A 24202-nucleotide genomic window follows, 5' to 3' on the forward strand; every position below is an offset into this window, starting at 1 on the left:
ACTGGGGTCAACTTCTGAATGACCCATCAAAATCTAATAATCTGAAACCGCCATGAGACATTCGCTAAGGTGAGAGTATGGAGTGGAGGGCAGGGGTAGGGTAAAGGGGGGGTGTGACAACACCAATATGGTTCCCCGAGGGGGTAGGAGGACAGGAAGTGCCAATCATTGTAAGATAGCGATGGGATGGGAGGGGGCCTTGCTGGATTAAACTAAGAATAAGAACAAGGGGCGAGGGAAATTTGAACTCTTTACGTGTTCTGTTTGTTATTATGAAAAATGCAAATAAAAAGTGTTTAAAAAAATTCTTTTGTTTCCGCTAATCATGGAGAATAAGATTAGCTGACCACCAAATCTGTATCATGTAGCACGGACTTGTGGCACCTTTCTGCCGTTTCCATGAAAAGCACAACAGTTATGAATATGTAAATTATTAAGCATATCCCTAATTTCAATTTCCTCCCGCTCACAAACTCTCGCAAATCAGTCAGTCACCTAATTTAACCAGCCCTTACAATTCCCAGAGTTACAGGAAGATTAATTTTATATCCTCAAAATCGCCTGGAAATTACATTTAAAAAATGGTACATAGATGAAATCTATCCGCCTTATGATGGCTGAGAAAAAGGCCTAAATGATAATAGATTGTGAGGGCTACAATGGAGTGGTTGGCCCAAATGGAGTGGTTTCCCTGGATACCAGGGAAAGGGAAACTGGGGCAGACGGGGGCAAATGGTGGGGCCGCTGTAAACACTCACGAGGCACGAGTAGGGTAACAGACGGGAAAGGCACAGATGCGGCAGATGCGGAAAGAAAAACTTGGGTGAAGCAGACATGGGGAAAAACGACCAGACATTCGGCAACGTTGTCTCAGAGAGACCGGTCAAGATGTGCTAAATCCCTATTTGGACTTTAACAAAGACCACGTGGACACAGACGCGGAATGGTGTCACCCAACGCTAGCAGCACCGGTGGCTCTGCCCAATACGAAAACAGAGTACTTTCCCCTCACAAAAACACGTACCTTCGGTATCCTGCGCTAGTCGGACCCTGGGAGTCGACATGGGAATCCCTTTTCCGGCATTGCGTGGAGAGGCATTATGAAAGCCTTCACTACGGAAAGAAGGGGGCGGGGCTTGGGTGGGTTTTTGTAACCTACACCATAAAAGTAGGTCTGATTGGTTGACAGCGCTCCAGCCCCCATATAAGGTAGACACTGAAGGACTAACAAGATTTTCTCTGCTCTGTTTCAGAACAGATCAGGGTTGGAGGAGAGAGCAATCACGGAGCACCCTTGGGCATATGAAGACTAGGTCCAGAAGTACTCCCAACCATCCTTATCTCAGAAACTACAGAAGAACGTTTCTGCACAGGACTAATTGAAGTCTAGAAGTTCATAACAAGGAATTTCTTTTTTTTCGGTTTTCTTTTTGTCTTATGTCAATAAAGACAATTTTGAGTTCAGGCATCCACGTTCTCCTGCTTCTTTTTACATAGTCCTTTTAAATAAATTGTGAATGTTCATGTGAGACAAACGGTCCTGCTCCTGCTTACGACAAATTGTCTTCACTGGGTAAGCCTGTACCTTTATCAGTCTCCTTTGTGTTGGAAGCTTGCTCTTTGAAGTGGGTGCCCCCATTTTCACACCTATTAGTCGTGCTCCAAACAAGGATGACTTTTCTTGAAGTCCCTGCTTTCAGAGCCAGCAGGTCTGGCGAACACTGAATTTCGATGCCTTTAGCAGGACATTTTCATTGCGGTTGGTCATTAGATGGGAGATGTGATATCCAGGCTGGAAGTGGGAGATGTCCTTGTGACGTTTTGCCCACAGCCAGCAAAAGGGCCTGCCTTGGGCTGACATTTTTTTCATGAAAACAAAGTGGCTCTTCATATGTCACTGGCGTTTTGTGGGTGAAACATAATATACATTGCTCTTTGTAAATCTACACATCATGTTTTGTTTTCCTGACATGTTTCTGTGAGCAGTGATATTTATTTCACTTTTATTTTTTTCAAAACCCGTTTTTATTTGCACGCCATTTTTGTTTCCAATGTTTAGAACTCCTGTTTCAGTGTGACAGGGATCTTTGATTCCTCCTTTTGTAAATTAAAATGCTGCTTTTCCTTTGGTAATGACAGGTAGTCCCCTTTCCACATGGCTCTTTTATTTTACTTGGAAAACAAAAACAAATGCCAGGCTGTTTTTGTTTCAGTTTTTAAAATCTTGATATTCAAGTGAACGTTACTTCTGTGTGGGGCCTTTAAATGCACCCCACACTAGCAGGCTGATTTCTCAGCTGCAGTATAGCACCCATGGGCGACCATTTTTCCAAAATGGCCCCTGTCTTCTTTTGTCGCCATTTTTCGTTTGTCAGTTCCTTCTGGGCATTTACTTTATGCTTTGGAATAGTTTTGGGTCCTCTGTGTGTTTTGCTTTTGGCAGGCTTCAGCCCTGAAGCCCCGCCAGGCTCCAGTGTGTCTTGGAACTGAGGAAGGAGCCCGAAACTTTGCTGTACTTGGTCTGTAGGGATGCCTGGCTGAAACCAGTTCTAACTGGGCGGCTGGCTGTCCTGGAAAACAGCGCCCCCAGTGATCGACAGCTGCATGACTGAATGCATGGGATCCCGCATAAAAGACAAGGATTTTGGGACTGCAGTGTCGACCCCTGGAACAAGAAATCCAAAGAGGAGGACGAGCAGAGACACCAGCAGCAACTTCCAGAACCACGAAAGTACCGGTGAAGCCTTGCAGCTGTGCGGACCCAGTTTTCACATTGACGGGGAAGACCGCCATGGACTTCCTCCCTTAGGCTGGTGGGACCAACTAGCCTCAAGACCTGCTTCGGTTTGGGCCAACCCACAACTTCCTGTGCTGCCATATCCCAATACCCAGGGTACCTGGACCATCGAGTGCATCGTCTTCTGAAGAACAAATCCGGCTGAAACTTTGCAGGCATCCGTGGGGTCCTACAGAAGCAGGAATTCTTAAAGTCCCCTCACCAGAGTTCAGGGACCGAGTGACTGGGTAAAATCCAACCGGGGATAATTGTTCCTTCTTTGCGCTGAGAAAAAAGGTGCCAAAACCACAAAGAGCCGCTGAAGTGATTGGAATCCTTTGCTGCCGAGTCCCTCTTCAGAGTCCAGCCACAGACATCCGCCAGAGGACCCCCTCCCCCTTTCGTCACCACGACCAAGAATCGGGGGTCTGCATCAGGAATTATTTTTTTACCATTTTCTGTGCTTCCTAGCTTGTGAAGTACTTTAATCTCAAATTTCGAGTGGACGCCTGCAGGCCTTAGAGCTTGTGCACCAGCAGGTAGGCTCCTCTTGAGCTCCTGCAATTCCTTAAAAACTACTGACTGTTTGGTGAACATTTTCTTTGAAGAACTGCATCAGAACTAAAACTATCCACTTGACTTTGGTTGTCCTGGTTTCCTAAAGGCTCCTCTTCTAAACTGTTTTGGCTTTGGTAGTGCTGGTTCTCGCATAAGGTTTAAAATTGTATAACACTTTTTATTGCTAGAAAACAGACAAGCTACATCCCTCTGGGAGAAAAGACTATTGTAACAGTTGCTAAAGCGTGTGCTATCTAACTCTGAAACTCTCCCTCCCAAACCCAATTTTGTAAAGGTGATCATAAGTGCTGATAATGACCTCTATTGTTGTCACTCCGTGTGCTTGACATGTAAAGCACAGAAAAGCTACTCACCTGCATTATTGTTTCCGATATAATTTTTATTCCATTTTTCACTTAATGTTGTTAGTTGCAGTGCTTTTTATAGTGCCTTGTGTATAAATAAATACACATATTTTATATAGCTTTAAGTGTGTAAGAGTTTACTTGGATCCTTGCATTTATGGGTTTCAAGGTACTGCTCTACAGCTCACATTACCCCTCCCAAGATAAGCCTGGCTGCTCAGCCACTCTACTGACTTGTGTAGTACAAGCCTTTATTAAGAGTTGGGTCCCTAATACCAATTAAGTCTTATGAAGTCCCACACCAGTTGGACTTTACAAAAACATACCCAACACTGGTAAACGTACCCAACACTGGTGGCAGCAGTGGGACTGGTGTAGAGTGGATTACCTTGATTATTGGTTATACTTGTGTCTAAGAAAACCCTGCACAAGGCTAGCTCTACTAGAAAAAGCCACTTAGAACAACTGGAAATTGATAATTTTAATGAACAGGACTTTGTTGCACTTACAGTAGAAGAACTGAAAGATTTCTGTAAAAAGGGGCCTGAGTTGTAAGTGGGTTGGGGGGGGTGGTGGTGGAGGGAACAAGTCGATACAAATATTGTTAAATCATCAACACCCTGGGAGTAGGCCCATAACCCCTACTACCAACAGTGATATGGAAGAGGATTCTGGGAATGAAAGTTTAGAGCTTAGTTTTAATCTGCCAAATGGATCAGAAGGTTAAGAGGGTTCACAAGGGTCTGCCAAACCCCCTCAACAGCCTTCCCCCTGCACCTCAGTTACCGCCTATCCTGACTCCGCTGGGTCACAATATGAGACCAGAATATCTCTTGAAGAGATGATAGTTGAACTAGAATTCAGAAAACTAACAGTAGATTCTAAGGACAATGACAAAGAGAGAAGACACAAGGAAAGGGAAATGCAACATTAACAGGACATGAAGAAAATGGCCCTTGAATGCGCTTCCTTTTCAGGTTCTTCTCGGTCTGCGAGTCCCAAGAAACCCTACCAAAAGGGGTGGTGAGTATGTATGATCCAAAGCTGGATGTGCTGGATTGGTTGGGTACACTTGAATTCCCTTATGGTTTGCAAGGTATTAGTGGGAATAATCTAATTTCATGGGTTATGTTGAGGCTCCCCCAGAATGGCTGTGATGCGGTCACGGAATTGAATGCAGATGACAAAAAGAACTATGAGCTAGTCAAACAGGCTCTTATAGCCAGATTTGGGAAGACCCCATCCCAATAACTAAAAAGGTTCAGAGACCATAAGAAAAAAAGATAATGCTCCTTGCGCTATTTTTCTCTTAAGAATTACTCTATACCTCGGTTTGCACCGCAGCTTTTACATCAGGCAGTCACAACGATGGGGCTCCTTGCCCGCTTATCCAGTCACAATTTCTCCAATCCTGCTAGGTTTACACACAACAGCGTCTGGCCCACTTCTACTGTGGATCCTCACAGCTGCTTGAAATAGTTGCACGGAACGGTGGATTAGTCTGTGCCGTTGGCACCCGCTTTTATATTGTGATTTGACACTCTTGAGGACAAGATAAGTGGACTTGTCCCTTTAACCCTTACGAAAAAGAATCTTTTTAGAATTACGAGATACAACATTTCAGGGTTTATGCACTTTCAACAGAGTTGCAGTGTTTGTTGACACTCCGAGAATCAGTAGAGGAAGGCCAGGTAGGCTTTGAACCTATAGTTTCAGCTTCTGCACTAGATGCATGGTGCTAGTTCATACTTTGTGTGTCTATATTATACCTTTTAACATGTCCCCTTTTGAGGGACCACCGTAGCGGCCCTGGTGGTTGGTTCGCAAACGTCCCATTGGGAATACATAACGGCCTGTTATTATTTTTTGATTGATTTTTTTGTGTGTATTCAGTTTTCTTTTGATTAATATCATGCAATATTTGTTATCTTGTCTGATTTATAATCAGTTTGTCTGGCTTTGAATTTACAATACATATTGTTCTGGAAGAAGGGGCTGTTGCCCCGAAACGAGTCGAGCTTGATTGGATTTGTTTTGGCGTCTACATGAATCCTCGTGCTGATGTTCTGTTGTATTTATTTGAATGTATTAAACCACTTTGGTTCAGTGACACTTTGTACCTCTGAATTCGTTATTATAATGGTTATTAAAATGTTCTGCTCTTTTTCAGCATCTAAGTGTGCAGGGGATGGGAGAATTCATACCTTGAACTTCTTTTCCTTCACTACTGGGGAACAAGACCGGATACTTGCGGCAGAAAGAGCAAGAGTCAAGGGAGCAGCCCATACAGACTCAGTTGTGATCCCTCATCTGGCGGAAGCTTTGGGCTCCGTTTAGACATCTGCCCAGCCCCGCCTCACTACTCAAGATTAGCTACAACAGCAACCTGGCAGGCTCGACTAAAATAACAGATCTTCCCACCAAGGACCAAGTCGACAGAAGATGAAAGACGCAGAGCAGGAGAATAAAAACATGCAACAACTCTAAGACCATGAGTGGCAGCAGTAAAACCCAGAGAAAGCTACAAATCTTGTTTTTAGAGACGTTTACTGAACTAGAAGACTTTGCCACACTGGCATTTGTGTTTTGAATTCCCTAGTGCAATATTGCCTAAAGTAACATTATTTGGGAAATCAAACCTGTGTTTCCACATTCCAACTGAGTTCATCTTGTAGTGTTGTTGATACTGGAGGCAAAACGGCCTGTAGTTTTGAAGGCACTGGGTGGTTTTGCAATTCCTGCTTTCAGTCACCCATCATCTGCCAGACTCTTCCCCCACGCCCTCAAAGTTAGCAGGCAGCACCAGCCTACTACCACGTGTGCCCATTTTGTGATTAACTGACCCTCTTGCCACAATGATTGCACGTCTGATCTTGAAACCATGCTTTCCTCCCGAAAAACGCTGTTTTGATGGAAACGAGAATGGAATTGACCAAGTTTGTTCAAAAGAAATGTGCTAAAAAAAAATGTTTTAAAAAGAGCAAACGCTCCCATGCACGAAAATTGCACTTGGGGTAATAGACACAAAAAATGGAGACAGAATATAGATGGAATAGCAGTGAGGTACAGATGGAGAAGGTTAGGATGAGGGGCAATTGTGAAAAGGAAAAAAAAAGTGGCAACATTGGATGGGAACAATACACTGTACAAATGAGGATGTTGTTGGTGGCCTAACCCTGCATTATGTAAAAGAAACAGATGTGCTAACAACATTGGTCATCTTCCATCACTTACTTCACCTGGCAAGAATCCTGGCGCTTGGTACTATGCCTCACAGAATCACTTTGGTACTCTGTGGCCAATGCAATACTAGTGATTTTGCAATGCAATGTACACAGTCCTCCATGCAACCCAGTAGCATTAGACTTGATTAACCTTACAACTATGTTACCCACATCAATTTTGGATTGCAGAAATCTTATCAGATCACCTCGGCCCTGAAAATGCGTACTTGAATGCAATTTCACTTCAAGACACCCCCCGAAACGGCACACAGAAAATCACCAAAATACCTCTCCAACCTCTTTCATTCTTATCGCCTGAACAGAAGCACAAAGTCGGCATCCCTTCATAAGACCCGATCCATTACCATATTTGTAAACCGCCTTGCACGTCTGAAGTTCTCGGGGGACAACATCACGGACTACCATCAGTGACAGCAAACTGTCCACCATTTTAACCCTGTTCCTTAAATGCCAAAACAGTGCAAGCACTATATTAAAAAACTGCGATTAAACCTTGGAGTTGGCTCCATTAGGCCGTTCTCAGAACAAACCAAGGTTAAGGTAGAATGTCATTCATTTTTTCTCAGGCTACCTTTTGCACATTTATTCCTCACCTACCCGTCCCCAAAATGCACAGCTGCCAAATACACAACACTCACTGGCATTCTTGAAGAGGAATCCCACAGGTATAGAAGACAGCAGGATGGCCAGGTACTGGAACTCCTCCGGGGACATTGTTGCGCTGCAGAGGAAGGAGAAAGTGTGAATTTTTGAATGGATGATTAAGGCATCATAGAAACCCAAAAGATCAGAAATACAACTGGGCAAGCAAGAGCAGGACAAGTGGTCAGGCTAACGCACAAAACAACGAGGCAAACGCTGCAAAGGTTTTTCAAAGACATCTGATATCATGGGTGTGGGATATGTGTTTTTAAATCTACTTGTCCAAAGGGATAAGATGTTAGACACATCTACTTGTCACTGTGGCACTCAGACAATATGCTATTTTATATTTGATAACTGTCAAATATACAGACACATGAACGTAATACAACACGGCATCTTCAGCTGCAACTAAAACTTGGTCTATCAAAGTGTATGGCTTCATACTTAGAAATAAAAAAATAGAGCCCACCATGGGCAAAACAAAATGTAAATATGAGCACACTGAGCTTTAAAGTCAATAATAAGGAGCAATTATTTTTTGAAGAACTGCTTTTCCAATAATTGCTTTAGAAGGTAGTTTTATTTTCCAGGTTTTCAAACAAAATATCTTGCTTATCCTTAAAAGCATGTTCATAGGTACACAATCAATTGAACAGTATGCAAAAAGCTTCAAAAGTCCTCTATATAGAATCCTCTCAATATAAATGTTGTATGCAAAAGGCTTGGAAAATCCTCTAGACACATTATCAAGTTATACAAAGAAATTCAAACAGTTCTCATTCCACTGTACATAGGTGTCCCAATTGCCTTGTGTAAAAGACTCACATCCTCTTGGATATTTCAACTATGTTATGTAAAGGGCTTTGAATATCGTTATTCTTTTGTATATGTATGCCCCAATAACGTTGTGAAAAAAGGCTTAGAAGATCCTCTTTCCTTTTCACATCTATGTCCCAATTACATTATGCAAAAGGCTTACACAATCCTTGACACGTGTTTCACCACTACTAAGAGGAACGTCAGAAGGATATATTCTGTAAAGAAATTATCTATACCTTGAGATGAAAATAAAATTTTGGACAATTAGCCCATGAGGCGGAAATAGCATATTGAAATAAATTGATTACTGGGCCTTTGTATCTGGTATCCTGAATAGTTCATATTCATGTCCAATGGGTTTTTTGTTTGACTTATTTTTGTCTTCATGAATTGGCTGAAAAAGATATTTAGTTGAAATACTAGATTGTGTGGTTGATTAATGTTCTTGGATAATAATTACTATATAGAGTTGAGAATGCTATATACAACTAAGTGTTGATGGCATTACAGAAAAAGGGTGCAGATTTAAGTGAATTAGCTGAAAAAGGAGATTTGCTTGAATTACCAGACTGCCCCTTTTGGGGTGGAACCAAGTCTGAGTTGCATATGGCCTTTACCCTTTTGTAATGGCTCGGCAGGCGAAGAATGATGGCCTGAAGGTTTGCCCAGAGCAATGCCAGAGGTTGAGAATAATTCTAAACCTTCCAGCCATCACATCTTTCGTTTTGCTTTTAGTGTGGTTGCTAGACAAATAACACTGTTGAGTGTAATAGTATTTCAAAGAGGGGAGCAGACCATCGGTAATATACAAGGTTGAGAGCAAAGTTGCTAAACATTAGAGTAACTGTCTTGCAGAGTTGTTTACCATTGCCAATAGGCTTTTTGGGACTAGATTAGTAGCTCCTGTTTATCCCACCACTCAACGTCCTTCTGAGTAACGGGACGAGATCCTGAACGTCATTATAAATAGGCGCCATTTTGTTTCATTTGTTCCGTGCAAAACTAGCACGTAAGAAACGCGGGCAATATGTTTATGAAATCTTCATGTCCCGACAACAGAGAACATGTCCTGGGAATGGGGCTATAGGCATTCAACAGCACTGCGATATTAACTATATTTATGTACCATTTGGTTTTACTTTTGACACGATGGAGCATGCAGAAGAATAAATACCGTAATCAAGACCCAGCACACGTAGGAGGACAGGCTTTTCATACCCACAGCGTGTACAGCACAAGCAGTCGAAGTGCAGGCTTTAAAACACACAGACACCCGCACAAGACAGCAGCATTTTAAGATTCCCTTGCTAAAAGAACAGGCAGTTATAGCATGTGAGGAAGCAGGGCAAGCTGCCCCCGCACATACAGAATGGGGCAGTGGCAGGATTCACACACGTAAAAGTTAACTTTAACAGTCCAAGCAGCAGAAGTGTACGTTTACCCTAACAAAACATATAAAACGGGTAGCACCCTCTCAATGAGGCAAACATTGCTCACTCTTGAAAGAAATAGGGCAAGACTACTGACCCTGCATTCTTCTCTTGCAAAGAAGAACAGGGCATCAATGGTGTAATGTTCCGGCAAGAAGCATATATACACACACACCACATGTACAGCACAAGTAGCAGCAAAACAAACTTTCTCTACACGGAGACATGGTACAGCTTCAGAAAAAAACAGTGCCTGCTGGCATCTGGCACAACACGAACGATACAGAAAATAAGTAGTGCAAGTTTCTATCATACAACAGTTACATCACAGGCAGTAGCAGTGTTAATTTCCTCACACACAAAAAGTTAGCATGGCACATGTAGTGAAGACTTCTATTTCGGCCCCATTATGTGTCTGCCAGTTTTTCTTCCCGGGAATTACTGTATCTGGTAATTACTGTTGCCAATCCACCCCATTAGGAAAAAAATAAAATAATTTAAAAAAATAAAAAAATAAAAAATTTTTAAAAAAAAACACTTGGTTGGTAGTACCAGATTTTCTGAAAAATTGCATAGGGTTCTTCTGTAAATCTAAATGCATTATTGTCCCCTCGTTTTGTGAATGGATTTGTAAGGTAGCTGGTCCTACTTCTACCGTACATTTTTTTAAATGAACATATGGGTCAATGTTTACCCTTTTGTGCCTAAATTATTAAAGGGTTCAGATGCCAAACTTTTACTCCCTTTGGATGACCCCTATGCTGAATAAAAGTCTTCCCCTTCATTTAAATGAAGCCTTGTGGTTCTGTGGTGATCTCCGGCGCATGCCTGCGCGTGAGGTGGAATGTTTATTTTAGAATGTGGACCGTTACTGTATTAGTAAACAGTGGGGTGCCACGTTGGGACTTACTAGGCTCTGGTGTCATTCATTTTCCCCGAGGCACCCCATGGCGGCGGACCCGGTGAGGGCGTGTTTCAAGACAGCCCGTCTTCTGCACTGCGCCTGGTGGAAGCGCGCTCTGCTCTCTAGAGTGCAGGCGAGCGGGTCCCTTGGTTGCCGGGACCCGTAGTGGCTGTTTATTTTAACATTAGTGTAACGCCCAGACCCACATGTATCACAGGGTAACAAGATAACTGAGTAAATAACAGAGTAAAAACTTCAAAGATCATTTCATTGGTAGGAAGTAGTACGGGCAAAGTAGGAGACAGTTCATGCTTCGAGTGTTAGTCAAACTTATAGAGGTTTTCAAAAGTCGCTTGAATGTTGGGTAGGAGGGCTCATTACTTAAGTGTGGAGGTAAGGAGTTTCACGGGTCGGAGGCTGTGGTGCTGAAACTAACCCCTCCTGTTATGGCTAGTTTAAAACGTGGAACAGCTAGGGTGAGCTGGTTAGGAGCTGAGTGCGCGACAATGCTGTTTCTTTGTGATCCAATGGTTCAAGTACATGGGTGCTTCATTGTAGGTGCATTAGTGTGCTATAGTCAAGGTTTTGAAGCCAATCTGTGCTTTTATTGGTAGTCAATGGACTTCTCATCGAGTTCCAGAAATGTGGTCCTATTTGCGGAGGCCCAGAGCTGTTTTGAAGCAGCTGTAGCTTAGCTAGATTGGACCAAATGTGCCCTTGAATAGGGCATTACAATAGTCTAGTTTGCTCAGGATAATGGCTCTGGCGAGCGCAAGGCAGTTGTTGGGGCTCAGGTATGGTCTGCTTTATGAGATAAGTTTGACGGTGTGGGAGGTTGAGGATGCCAGAGCATTGACATGCCTCGTCATGGTTCATTCTGCTTTGAGGTAAACTCCCAGGGTTTCGGCATGTTTTTAAAAAGATTGCTGGTGAGTGTGAGGCGCATTTGTAGCGCTCCTGCTTCCCCTCCGGGCCTTCTTTTAGAACCTTTGCAAGGCCCTCTGGCCCCCGCTTGCCTCTCCGTTCCCACCCCGCACCCTCTTCCTGATTCCACTCCCTCCTGCCTCGCCCTGATTGGTCCTTAGGACTATGTGTGATGGCCTAACGGACTCGCGCAGAAGTGGGCTTCTGTTTGTAAAAAGATTGCCGGTGAGTGTGAGGCGCATTTGTAGCGCTCCTGCTGCCCCTCCGTGCCTTCTTTTAGAACCTTTGCAAGGCCCCCAGGCCCCCCTGTCCCCCGCTTGCCTCCCCGTCCCCACCCCGCACCCTCTTCCTGTTTACACTCCCTCCCGCCTCCCGACCCACCCAGATTGGCCCTTAGGACCGTGTGTGTTGACCTAACGGCCTCACAGCAGCAGTGGGCTTCTGTTTGTATGGATTTATTTCGCAGCCTAGGGGTGTGAAATAATTTATACTGCTGGTCCCTTGAGCGCAAACCATAGTCACTGCCTTTTTTACTGGCGGCCATGGTATCACCCCCTGGGATCAGGACCCGTGGAGACAGTTACTGAAAACAATGGGAGCAGCGACTGCGCCTCAAAGCAGTACCTTTCTTTAGAGGGGGATGCAACTAGGCAAATAAACCACTCCTCTAGAAAAGCGGGCAAATGAGCAGCACCACTCTCCAGGGTGGGCTGTTCCAGTGGACTGGACCGGTGGACTGTCCCGGCGAGTCCCACAGGAGAAAGACAAACGCTTACCGCTCTGACGGTCGTCTAAACCTGGATGCCACTCTGCTGACCTACACTTTCCAGGCGTCAGCCTGCATGCTGAGTGTTGTGCTTCTCCGGTAGATACCGCCCCAAAGTATTAAAGTGGCGGCTGAAGAACACAGGGGCTCCAGGCTCCAAGCTCCATATGCTGCAAACCATAGCAGCCGTAAGCGCTGCGGAAACCAAGGAACTGCAGCCGACACGCCTGCACGATGAGTAGACTAGAGGAAAGGACCTAAGCTCGAGATGAGCATTAAGCTGCACGGCAACTCAACAGAATGTTACTGCCGCGTCTGACACTCCTGTTCCCTTCTCTGGAAAGGATCCCTCTTAGGTCGGGCAGCGCTTCTTCATCTGCATTGTGATTACCCAGCTATTCCATACCAGAGAAATAAATCAGGATTCGCCAAAGTAAGTAGTCTTGAGCCACCAGCCGACAGGCACTTATAAAAGCACTTCACAAAAGCCTTTATCTTTGGAAAAAAGTGCAGAAAGATGCACCTTTTACGGTGTTTTGTGAAGAATTGCAGTGATCAAGAGATTCCCATCAAAACTCTTTGGAGATGATAGCACACTATGTACGCATGCTCAAAGTGTATACCTTGCTAGTTGTGCAAATGGAAAATAACGTGCGCACAAAGACCAACAATTTCTGCACTTGTCTATTAGATGGAACATTGCTCAGAGCACATATTGCTACATGTCATTTCACTGGGACTTTGGCTGAGTACATAAGGGCTGCATAATAACGAGGACATGCAATGGCAAGATATGGGAGAAACTCTGGATCAACAAGGACCAGCATTTTGAGAAGGCTTTGGAGTTGGACAGGGCAATAGAAGAGTCCCCCAGAAATATTCGAGCTATGACCCTCAAGCATGGTGCATCGAGCAGTGGAGGAGGAACATTTGTACAGACTGTGTATCCTGCCAAACGGGGGAGGCCCAACGGAGGAGCAGACGGGCAAGGAGGGGCAAATGCAAGTATAAGCAGAAGAAATAAATGGAGCTGTAACCAGTGCAGGTGGAACAGTCACACCACAGGGGCCAAAGTGTGTCCTGCTGCAGAGGCTGCAGTGTGACGGGGCCTTTTGCAAAGCAGTGCAGAGCGGGCAAGGAACGTTCCTGCGTACAAGATGGTTCCTGCATGCAAAGGAGAGTGTCCACATGGTAGAGGATCAGGAATACAACGGAGAGAGTAATTCTTCCATGGTGGAGAGTAATTCTTCATGTGCAGGGGGAGAAAAAGAATGGGCTTTGGGACAGGGTGAAGGTCAATGGCATGGACATTGAAATGATGATAGATTTAGGGTCCCTGTATACCATGGGGGCTCCAGAATTAGACGAGGACAACTTTAGGAAGTTCTTGGATGCCCCATCACTTCCTGATATTGATCCAAGCACTTGGGCAAGCTCCCATCAAGGTTTTGGGGTACGGATGGGCCGACATTGAATTCAAGGTCAGGCGCACAAGGGGCAAGCTTTATGTCGCGCGCACACACAGGAGCCAGTCTTCTGGGGTAGGACGAAAAGGCAGCGTTGGACATTCAGATTTGCCCTGAAATTAGTGTTCCCGTTTTGTGTGCGGATGTGGAAAGGCACGTGTCAGGCGACAGTCTCAAGGAATCATATCCTGATGTGTTCTGCGACAAGTTGGGGAGACTGTTGGGTTTCATGCATAAGAGTTCTGAAAAGGAGGAGCAAAGCCCATTGCACACAGCGTCGGGAATGTGCTGTTGTTGGCTCATGAGGGGCTCATGTCGGAGCTGGCCAGACAGACAGAGGAAGGTGTGATAGTGGCCACTGAAGCATCGGAATGGCTATTGCCAGTGGTTTTGGCAAGTTATGTTATGTTATTTTGCATTTATATAGCACCTTATGTATCATTGGTATGATCTCAAGGTGCTGGTAGGTGGAACGCCCTCTGGAACCGCAGTTCAAGTCAGTTGAGAGAGAGAGTTATAAAGTGCGTGGGCGCACCAGGTATGTGTGCAGCTGGTGTGGTTGTTGCATGATAGCTGCTTCTTAGCGGTAGGTGTGGTGCTGAGGAGATCAGTTGAATGTGTTCAGTCTGGAGGGTGGACATCCAGACTGAGTTTTGGCTGCGTTAGGCCTGAGGAGACGCCTAAGCTAGCCGGTATGTGCTAGCTAACTGCGTTTTTCTAGGATGATGGGTAGTTTGAAGAGTCATGTTAGTATGAGATCAGCTTTACCGAATGTGTCATAGTACTGCTGTGTTCTAGTTGAATGGTGGTGTATAGGAGCAGGCGTAGTAGTATGATATTGTGGTAATCAGTGAAGTGTATGCGACCAGGCACACTCAAAGATGTTGGAAATACTTTCTAAATTTAACTTATAACACAGTGACGCTAATGGGGCACATTCAATGATGTTGGAAATACCATCTTAATTAAACTAATATAGTGACGCTATTAGGGCACACTCGATGTTGGGAATACCGTCTAGATTCAACATTAGTACAGTGATGCTATTAGGGCACGCTTTCTAAGTTCAACTATAACCCAGTGATGCTAATGGGGCACATTTAGTAGATTCAACATTAACACAGTGACGCTCTTGGGGCACACTCAATGAATTTGGGAATACCTTCTAGATTCGACTTTAACACAGCAACGCTTTAAGCACACTTTCTTAATTCAACTTTAACACAGTGACGCTATTGGGCACACTCAGTAGTGTTGGAAGTACAGTCTAGATTCAATATTGGCACAGTGACGCTATTAGGGCACATGCTATTTATCACAATTGTGTCTAAATGTGGCACATGCTGACATTCACAATTCCAACTGGGAGTGGGACATGCTATCATTCACAGCGCACCTACATGAGGGATGTGCTGCCAGTCATAATTCTATCTAGGAGAGGCGCATGCTATCATTCACAGTTCCATCTAAGAGTGATGCATGCTATTATTCGCAATTCAAACCAAGATTGGGAAATGCTAAAATTGTTACACCGGTCCCAACGTGAGGCTGCCTAATTTTCACTATTGTCTCCGGGAGAGGCACTTGTTAGTAATGCAAGTATGTTAGAATGTTATGCAGGACAACATTTACAGTCCAGCCTTGAATTAGGTTGGTGCTCGGATCTCTCTAGGTGTGCATGGTGTAAATCTTTGGCAGTTTACGTTATGGGAAGGTAAGGTAGAGAGGCAGGGGCTTTCTAGAGAAGAGTAATTGCTCTACACCCCACCCATGCCACACTTACAGTTTTGTTGGTGTCTGTCCGCTGCTGGCTTCACTGCCTTCCCCTGCCGAAACCTGCAGACACTTTGTGGAGCCGCTACTGTAAGAGCCGCTCTTTGCCTTGGGGCCCTTAGCCGAGGGGGCTGCCGGGCAGAGGGCTGCCCTGGGAGACCGGTGATGAAGGGCAGTTGGACCAATCACGGGGGTGGGCGGGTAGGGGAAAAGGAGCCGCGATGGAGCGGGAGAGGAGGCTAACGGGCACAACGGAGCCCATGTCATTTCAACAGAGGATTGTCGCTACTTCTCACAGCTGGGTCCAAGAACTAATCACTGCGTCGCTGGGCGGGTCGGGAGGCGGGAGGGGAGGCTAAGCAGGAAGAGGGCGCAGGGTGGGAGCGGGCTGCTGGGGGTTACCAGAGGGCCTCGGGGGCCTATGAGGATTTGAAAAATAAAGCTTACCAGAACGGCGCCTACCCTCACCGTGCACCGTGCGGGGAGGGAGCGAGAGCCGCAACCAGGGCTGGAAAGGGCTCGGGGCCAGCAACAGTGGATTCAAAAAGGCCTGTAAGGCTGCAGATAACCAGAGAATCACAGTGCACTCACCAAGCTTCCAGCTGATGAAAAACAGGATGGCGGTCAGAGGATGTGTGCAGACCTCTGTGACCTTAACGCCAACATCTGGGTGGACAGACAGCCTCTTAACATCAATGAGCTGTTGACCAGCACGGGGAAGGCATCATGGTTTTTGACATTTGAATTGTCTTTAGCCTATCACCAAATTGAGCTGCATGAATCATCTTGCCATTTAACATCTTTTGTCATGCCTTTTGGATCTTTTATGTTCTGCAGGATGCAGTTTGGATTGTCATCTGCAGCGGCTGTTTTTCAATGTTTGATGCAGGAGTTGTTTGGTGGATTGGTGGGGTAAATTGTTTCTACGGTGACATTTTGGTGTGGGGGAGGAGCGAGGATGAACACGATCAAAGGGTGCATGCATGCGAGGGTGCTGCGTGAGAAGGGTTTAACAGTAAAGATGTCAAGTGTCAGATCAAAGTACGTAGTGTAACCTACCTGGGGGACACCACTGATGAAATTGGCATCAGGTCCAGAGAGGGGTTTGTGAATGTACTTAAGGCGTTGCCTGTCCTGTGTCCAAGGAACAGCTGTGATTGTTTTCTGGGATGGTGGAATAAAGTTTATCCCCAACTATACAGAGAAAAAGATTCACATGAGGGGTTTGCTGAAGAAGCATGTGATGGTTGACTGGACTACAGAGTGTCCGAAGAAATTTGACACTGAGTGTAGATGAGACACCTTCATTGACGACTTTTGATGTGAAAGCCAGGACGGTGTTGACTGTGGATGCAAGTGAGTGGTCTGGCCGCTGTGTTGGCCCAATGGAGAGTGAGTACAGGCCCATAGCGCATCCAGAGGGTTGCGAGATCTGGAAACTAGATACTCAGTGATTAAGAGGATGTGTTGGGCGTTTCTGTACATTGCTGCAGGGTTTACCTTATGTTATCAGGAAGGACCATAACCCTTTGTTACATGCTTCTACTACCAGGAGCCTGGGATCGGTGTCGCCTAGGATTGCCCGATGGATGGTGGAACTCTAGGTTTAAAATTTTGAGCTGGCCGGGGGTGGTGGTGTGATCTCACTTAGGCGCGTGCCTGCACCATGCATTTGTGGGGTGGAATATTTGTTTTACAATGTGGTCCGTGCAGACCGTTATTGTATTAGTAAACCACAGGGTGCCACGTTGGGATGCACTTTGCTCTGGTGTCTTCACTACCACAGGTTCCCTTAACATTTTTTTTCTGTGTTGAAGGAGTTTTTAAAATGTGTGTACTACGTCCTGGGCAAAACGTTAAAAAAAGTACTTGATATCATAATCAAGCAATATATCATGTGGTTTGTAAAAACAGGTGGTATTTGCAAATAATGCCTCCTTTTATTATTAGAACCAAAATCATAGGGGATAAAAAGCGAACTACCTCAGCAAACTCAACAGGTGTAGGACAAAAAGCAGCAGTGCAGGAAGGGCAGAAACTATGCAATCTGTGGATTCTACCTTCCTTCACACAGACACGCCAATCCCGTGTATTGCGGGAGTATCATGATTTAATGGCTTGTGTCTGTCGTCCCGCAAATAAGCAGTGAGTGAAAAGTCACGACTTTGCTACCGGATCATAGGTTCAAAGCGATCAGAGGTCACACATGTCATGTGACATTTCAAGCACAGCCCTTTACACGGTGGTCTTGCAGTGGAGAATTACACAATAGGAGCAATTAAAGGTTGATCACCCAGACAATGCAGGGAGTCGTCCTCCTTTGGGAGGTACTATTGTCCCATAAGTGGTGGAAACAGAGGCTCGTAAGAAATGAGAGGTGCATAACTCTACCTTATGTGTGAAATAAGTACTAAAACAGATCTAATGTATTGCATTGTCTTTTATCGTTTGACTTTAAATCTTGAGAATATAGTTTTCAAACCAAACGGACATTGGTTTAGACTCTATGAATGCTGTTACTTTAATCTTCCATTTAGGGTGGGGATGCTAAAAACCGTACTGTTATCGCTCAACATGTTTTATAATCATTGTTGAACGTTAGATTGGTGTAGGTGTAATTTTTCCAAGTAATTTCGGCCAAACTAATCATTATTGAAACAAAAACCTTTACGCCCATTTACATGAACTAAAATTGGAATAATAGGAAGTCAAATGCTAAAATTGCAGAGTGGGCCCAAATTTTATTTCACGCCTTAAACAAATTGTGTGCTCCTGAGTAAATGATTCAAGTTCACTCATTTATCTCCCAAAATGGGGGGTCTATGAAAGCGATTCATTTTACAGCTGTTGCTATTAAAACACGACAAAAAAGTGATTAGAGAGTTGCTCCAAATATAAGAATAATGCCCCTTTGTACAGTGTACACAGCAATTTCTCCGCGTACACATGGCAACTGCTTTCCGCACCTTGAATGGCATTCCCGGTGATGTCACTTAGGATGATATTAATACATACACAAATTAGGAAGTGGATGGTGTGTCACATAATTCATAGCTCTCAACTCACGCTTTTGGCGTGTGTCACCCGCCTTGTAAAGGGCCAACTGGTATGTCTGTGTTTTGCCTTTGTTTGATTGGTCTGTATGCTTGAGTCCCTGACAGAATGTTGGTGTGGAATGATATGAATGAAGTATGCCTATATGTTCTACATTTGTCAGTTGGGGAATGAAACTTAAAGGATGAGGGGACCGGTGGATGTCTCTCCCTGCTTATATACTTTAACTATTTGCTTCATGTAAACTTACCTCCTGTGTCAACCTAGTAAAGTCTACTATACCCACGTGCGGCTCAGTCCACTCATTTCACCCAGAACAGAACTTACATTGGCGACGAGGATTTTGGTCGGACTTTGGGAACGTGTATAAAAGAAACAGAAAAAAAGAAGGAAATGTAACGCGAATGGAAGTAAAAGAAAACAGAACAACGTAAGTGGCATCAAGTAAAAGAAGGAAGCAGAGTGCCAAAGGAGACATCCATCAACCACCTCCTGGCCATAAAGGTGAGCGTGCCCCTTGCCCTGTGCTCATAGTGAGTTTTTTGGTCTGCACAGGTTAAAGATGGTTGTGGGCAGCTGTTAGAATTCTTCCTCTTGGACTTGGCCCTGTAGTGTAGAAGAAGAATTCTTCCTGCTAATATATCACTTTGAATGTGCAAATAAACATACAAAGCAATCTATTGACTGGAAGATTGGATTCCCTTCGAGACCTCGTGGCTGTAGAAAATAAACAAGATTGATATGATTAGAACAACTGACAATGGGTACAGAAATAATTTCTCTAAAGTTACTCCAAACTAACCTGACTAATGTTTAGAGTCTTCACAATGGATAAAAGGAAACCCAATAGATGTTCTGAAAGAAGGAAAAAACAATGTGAGCCTATAACCCTGGGATCAAATGAAGAGTGACAATAAGCAACAAGAACCGTATCTTGCTTATAATAATGGAGAAAGTTTACCAAGTGAGACCTTCTTCCTAGGCAGAGCGGAGGCTGTTCCGCGGTACTGCAGCGGCTCTCCCACGGTGCAGCGGCGGCTGTCCCACGGTGCAGCGGCGGCTGTCCCACGGAGTCCAATGGTTAAGTTAGTCTCTAAAACGTGGAGGTGAGATAATGTCTTTACCAAGTGCAAAGAACAGACGGAAAACCAGAGTGTTGCCAAGTACAAACCGGGTCGTAAATCCAAGCGGGCAAGAACAGGAAAAGAAGGAAAAAGGCCAGACGTAATCGAGGGACAAAAGCAAGAGTTTGTTACCAAGAACACCAAAGTTTTCAAAGCAGGCAAGGATGATCCAAAAAGAGTAGTCGAGTCAGAAAGCCGGGTCAGGAACGTATATTAAATCAGAACAAGAAAAAAGGCCAAAAACCGAACGCCAAAGAAAGCTCGATCAGAAGCACTGAACAACGTGGAGGCGTGGTTTAAATAGTCCAGGTCACCTGATCAATGCCGTGATCCCAAACGAACGTTGCGCTTCCTTAGCAACGTATCACGTAGTTTCCATGGCAATCTCCATTCACTGTGGCGAGTAGTGCTTCGATTCGAATGTTCTCTTACTGCATTAGCGGGACCAAACTTGCGTGGACCGCTGCGCGTTGGTTCACGCATGACAGTACCCTTCCCTAAAGAACGACCCCGTTTCCTTAAGGCCCAAAAATCGGAGATCAAACGGGGAGCATGAATGTTCTGGACAGGCTCCCAGGTCCTCTCTTCCGGACCATAACCTTCCCAATCCACATAATACATCCTGACCCCTTTGGAAACCTTGGTATCCAAAATCCTAAGCACCACGTACTCCTCTTCCCCTTGTACCATGATTGGAGGAGGACGAGAAGGAAGGGCAGTATCCGGTAGAAAAGGTTTGACAAGGGAAACATGAAACACCGGATGCACTTTCCACTTTGCAGGTAAAGATAAACGCACTACCACAGGATTAATCACCGCCGTAACAACATATGGTCCTATAAAACGTGGAAGAAACTTCCTCCCTCCAGGTATCCGCAGATTCTTGGTGGACAACCATACCTTATTGCCTACTATGTAAGCGGGAGCCGGAGAACGATGAGCATCTGCGAACCTCTTAGTGTTAATCTGCGCCGTCTCCAGATGTTCTTTCACCCGTCGATGCACTAAACACATGTGTTGAATGCAGGACGATGCCGCCAGATGGCGTGTGGGCAGGACAGGAGAAGCAGGTAATGATCTAGGATGCCTGCCGAACATAGCAAAAAATGGTGAGGAATGCGTCGATGTATGCAAAGAGTTGTTATAGGCGAATTCCGCCATAGGGAGTAATGACAACCAATTGTCTTGATACTGGTGCGTAAGGCAACGGAGATATTGTTCCATGGTGGAGTTGAGACGTTCCGTCTGTCCGTCTGTTTGAGGATGGTAAGCAGTGGAATATCTATCATCGATGCCAAAAGAGGCAGTGAGCGATTTCCAGAAATGAGAAGTGAATTGGGAACCTCTATCCGTGATGATAACAGACGGTAGCCCAAAACGACGAAAGACTTTCCTGAGAAATAGATCTGCCAACTGTGGGGCAGAAGGAACACCTCGACAAGGTACAAAAAGAGCCATCTTGGTGAAATAGTCGATGACCACCCATATGGTGTCATAACCACAGACCGGGGGCAATTCGACCACAAAATCCATTGAAATCATGTACCAAGGATAATCTGGAATCGGCATGGTCTGTAGAAGTCCAACAGGTTTGGAACTTGAGGTCTTGCACTGGGCGCATATATAACAATGAGCAATATGAACGGCCACATCCTTTAACATAGAGGGCCACCAGCACCAACGTTGTAGAAGATCAACGGTCTTCTTGTTACCCGGGTGAGCAGCCAACTTGGCATCATGACACCATTGGATAGCTTTCTTCCTGCTACCCTCATCCGGAAGGAACAATAAACCGTTGATATGGGGTAAACCCTCTACAATGTTGAGGTTAAGTTCCGTAATGTCTGTGGGATGGGTCTTTACCCATTCACGTAAATTAGTACAGAGAGAAGACTGGAGCGTACACCCACAAATCACCTGATGTGGTAAAAGAAGTGGACCGTCTGATCTAGGGGGAGACGAATCCCCATGTAAACGTGAGAGTGCATCCGCTTTAGTGTGAAAGGAACCGGGTCGATATGTAATGGTGAAATCAAACATGGAAAAGAACTCATGCCACCTAGCATGTCGGGCTGTGGAGCACTTTACGGATTGTAAGGCTACCAGATTTTTATGATCAGTGAATACCTGAATTGGAAAGGCTGACCCCAGTAAATGATGTCGCCAAGTCAAAAACGAGTCACGTACTGCTAGCAACTCCCTTTCTGTGATAGTATAATTCCTTTCATAAGGGGTGAGTTTTCTTGAATGGAAGGCCACTGGATGCAACCCTCCGGTTTCCGGACATACTTGAGACAGAATGGCACCAAGAGCAATGTTAGATGCATCAGCTTCTACCACAAATGGTAATTCAGGATTTGGGTGTTGTAGTACCGGTGCACTGGTAAACGCCGATTTAAGACTTTGAAAAGCTCGATCACAAACTCTATCCCAAAGGAATGCTACTTTGCTGCTAGTCAACGCGGTCAGTGGCGCAACCAATGATGAGAAATCTTTGATGAATCTCCTGTAAAAATTAGCGAAGCCTAAAAATGACTGTAATGCCTTCAACGTCGTGGGTACTGGCCAGTCCAAAACTACCTTGACCTTAGAGGTACTCATTTGTACACCTTTACCGGATATCTCATACCCCAAGAACTCGACTTCTGTAGCATGAAAGATACATTTCTCTAATTTTGCATACAAACAGTTATCACATAGCCTCTGAAGAACACGAGTAACATGAACCACGTGGAGATCATAAGATGCAGAATAGATTAAGATATCATCCAGATAAATCACTACAAATTGGTCCATCATGTCATGGAAGACGTCGTTAATGAAGTATTGAAAAGTAGCGGGTGCATTAGAGAGCCCAAATGGCATGACTCTATATTCAAATAAGCCGTACTTGGTTTTGAAGGCTGTTTTCCATTCGTCTCCGCTACGGATTCTTACTAAATTGTAAGCCCCACGGAGATCCAATTTTGTAAAGATTACGGATGATCCCAACTGATCCAAGAGTACAGAAATAAGTGGTATGGGATACTGGTTACGCACCGTGATGGCGTTAAGGGCCCTATAGTCTATACATGGGCGGAGGTCTCCCTCCTTCTTGGGTACAAAAAATAATGGGGAGGCTGCAGGTGAACGTGAAGGACAAATGAAACCTGATTTAAGAGCCTGATCAATATATTCTTTAAGAATGACATCTTCCTTGTGGGTTAGGGAGTAGATCCTTCCTGATGGGATCTTAGCCCCAGGAACCAAATCAATGGGGCAATCATATGGTCTGTGAGGGGGTAAAACAGTACCACCCCCTTCATCGAACACATCCTGAAAGCCGGAATATTCCATGGGCAATTCCCCTGATACTATGGCTCCGATAGTAGGGGCTGTATCCATCAATGGAAGGCAAGGATTGCTTATAAGAGTCTTCCTATCATGACACTTGGTCTCACAGTATTCTGATAAGAACTCAATAGCGCCTGCGTGCCAGTCAATGGATGGATTATGCAGTCGAAGCCATGGTATTCCTAGAATAAGCCTGAACTGCGGAGCAGTGATTAGATCAAAATATATGTGTTCGGAATGTCCTTGTATAGTTTCCATTATCAGATCTTCGGTTTGCTGAACCACCATACCCGATATCAAGGTAGAACCATCAACCGCATTGACCATTACAGGGTTCTCTTTCTTAAGAACGGATAACCCCAAGCTTTCCGCATAAGAGGTATCTATATAGTTTCCGGTAGCACCAGAATCCAGAATGGCGGTGGCACGAACGATCTGCCCTTGAGGTAACCGGAATATCACCGGAGCGGCTACTGGTTGATTGATTGTGGAGTCCTTAGAAACATGAATGCTCGGCAATCGGACTCCTCTCATTGCCGAGCTCTCAAGTTTCCCTGTTTCTTGGTAGGTTTCTTGGTACATGCTTTTAGTAAGTGTTCTGGAGAACCACAATAAAAACACAAGTTGTTTTTCTTTCTATGTTCTCTCTCTTCTTGAGTAAGAGGACCTCGTGTAGCTGCTCCTATCTGCATTGGTTCAGGCGCAGTCGTAACTGGGGTAGGAACAGGTTGAAGATTAGAAGCAATACCCCTCTTCTCCCCTTTTCTAGCAGCTTTACGAGCATCAATCTGCAGAACTAGCTCAAGTAGTTCAGGAAAGGTTACTGGAACCACGGGTACCATAGCCAGTATGTCTTTCAAAGAATCAGATAATCCCTTGTAGAAGAGTGATGCCTTTTTATCATCAGGCCACCCTGTCTCAGCAGCCAATTGATTAAATTTGGCTAAATAGGCCAGAAGCGTCAAATCACCTTGTTGTAGATTCAATAATTCTAATTCCACAACTTGAGTTTTGTATCGG

At 44.8% G+C, this 24202-nt stretch overlaps 1 protein-coding gene across 1 annotated transcript in view; it reads right to left on the reverse strand.

Annotated features, from left to right (window-relative positions):
• Nucleotides 1-24202, reverse strand: part of MBOAT7 (membrane bound O-acyltransferase domain containing 7) — a 243413-nt gene that overhangs the window by 213926 nt on the left and 5285 nt on the right. Inside the window, exon 2 of the mRNA XM_069636589.1 lies at nucleotides 7583-7665. Within this exon, the coding sequence (XP_069492690.1) occupies nucleotides 7583-7658 (76 nt within the window). The 5' untranslated portion in view covers nucleotides 7659-7665. The remainder of the gene's footprint in view (nucleotides 1-7582; nucleotides 7666-24202) is intronic.

Source organism: Ambystoma mexicanum, chromosome 1q (assembly GCF_040938575.1).
Source record: "Ambystoma mexicanum isolate Mex_15411 chromosome 1q, UKY_AmexF1_1, whole genome shotgun sequence".
NCBI classification, from domain to species: Eukaryota; Metazoa; Chordata; class Amphibia; order Caudata; family Ambystomatidae; genus Ambystoma; species Ambystoma mexicanum.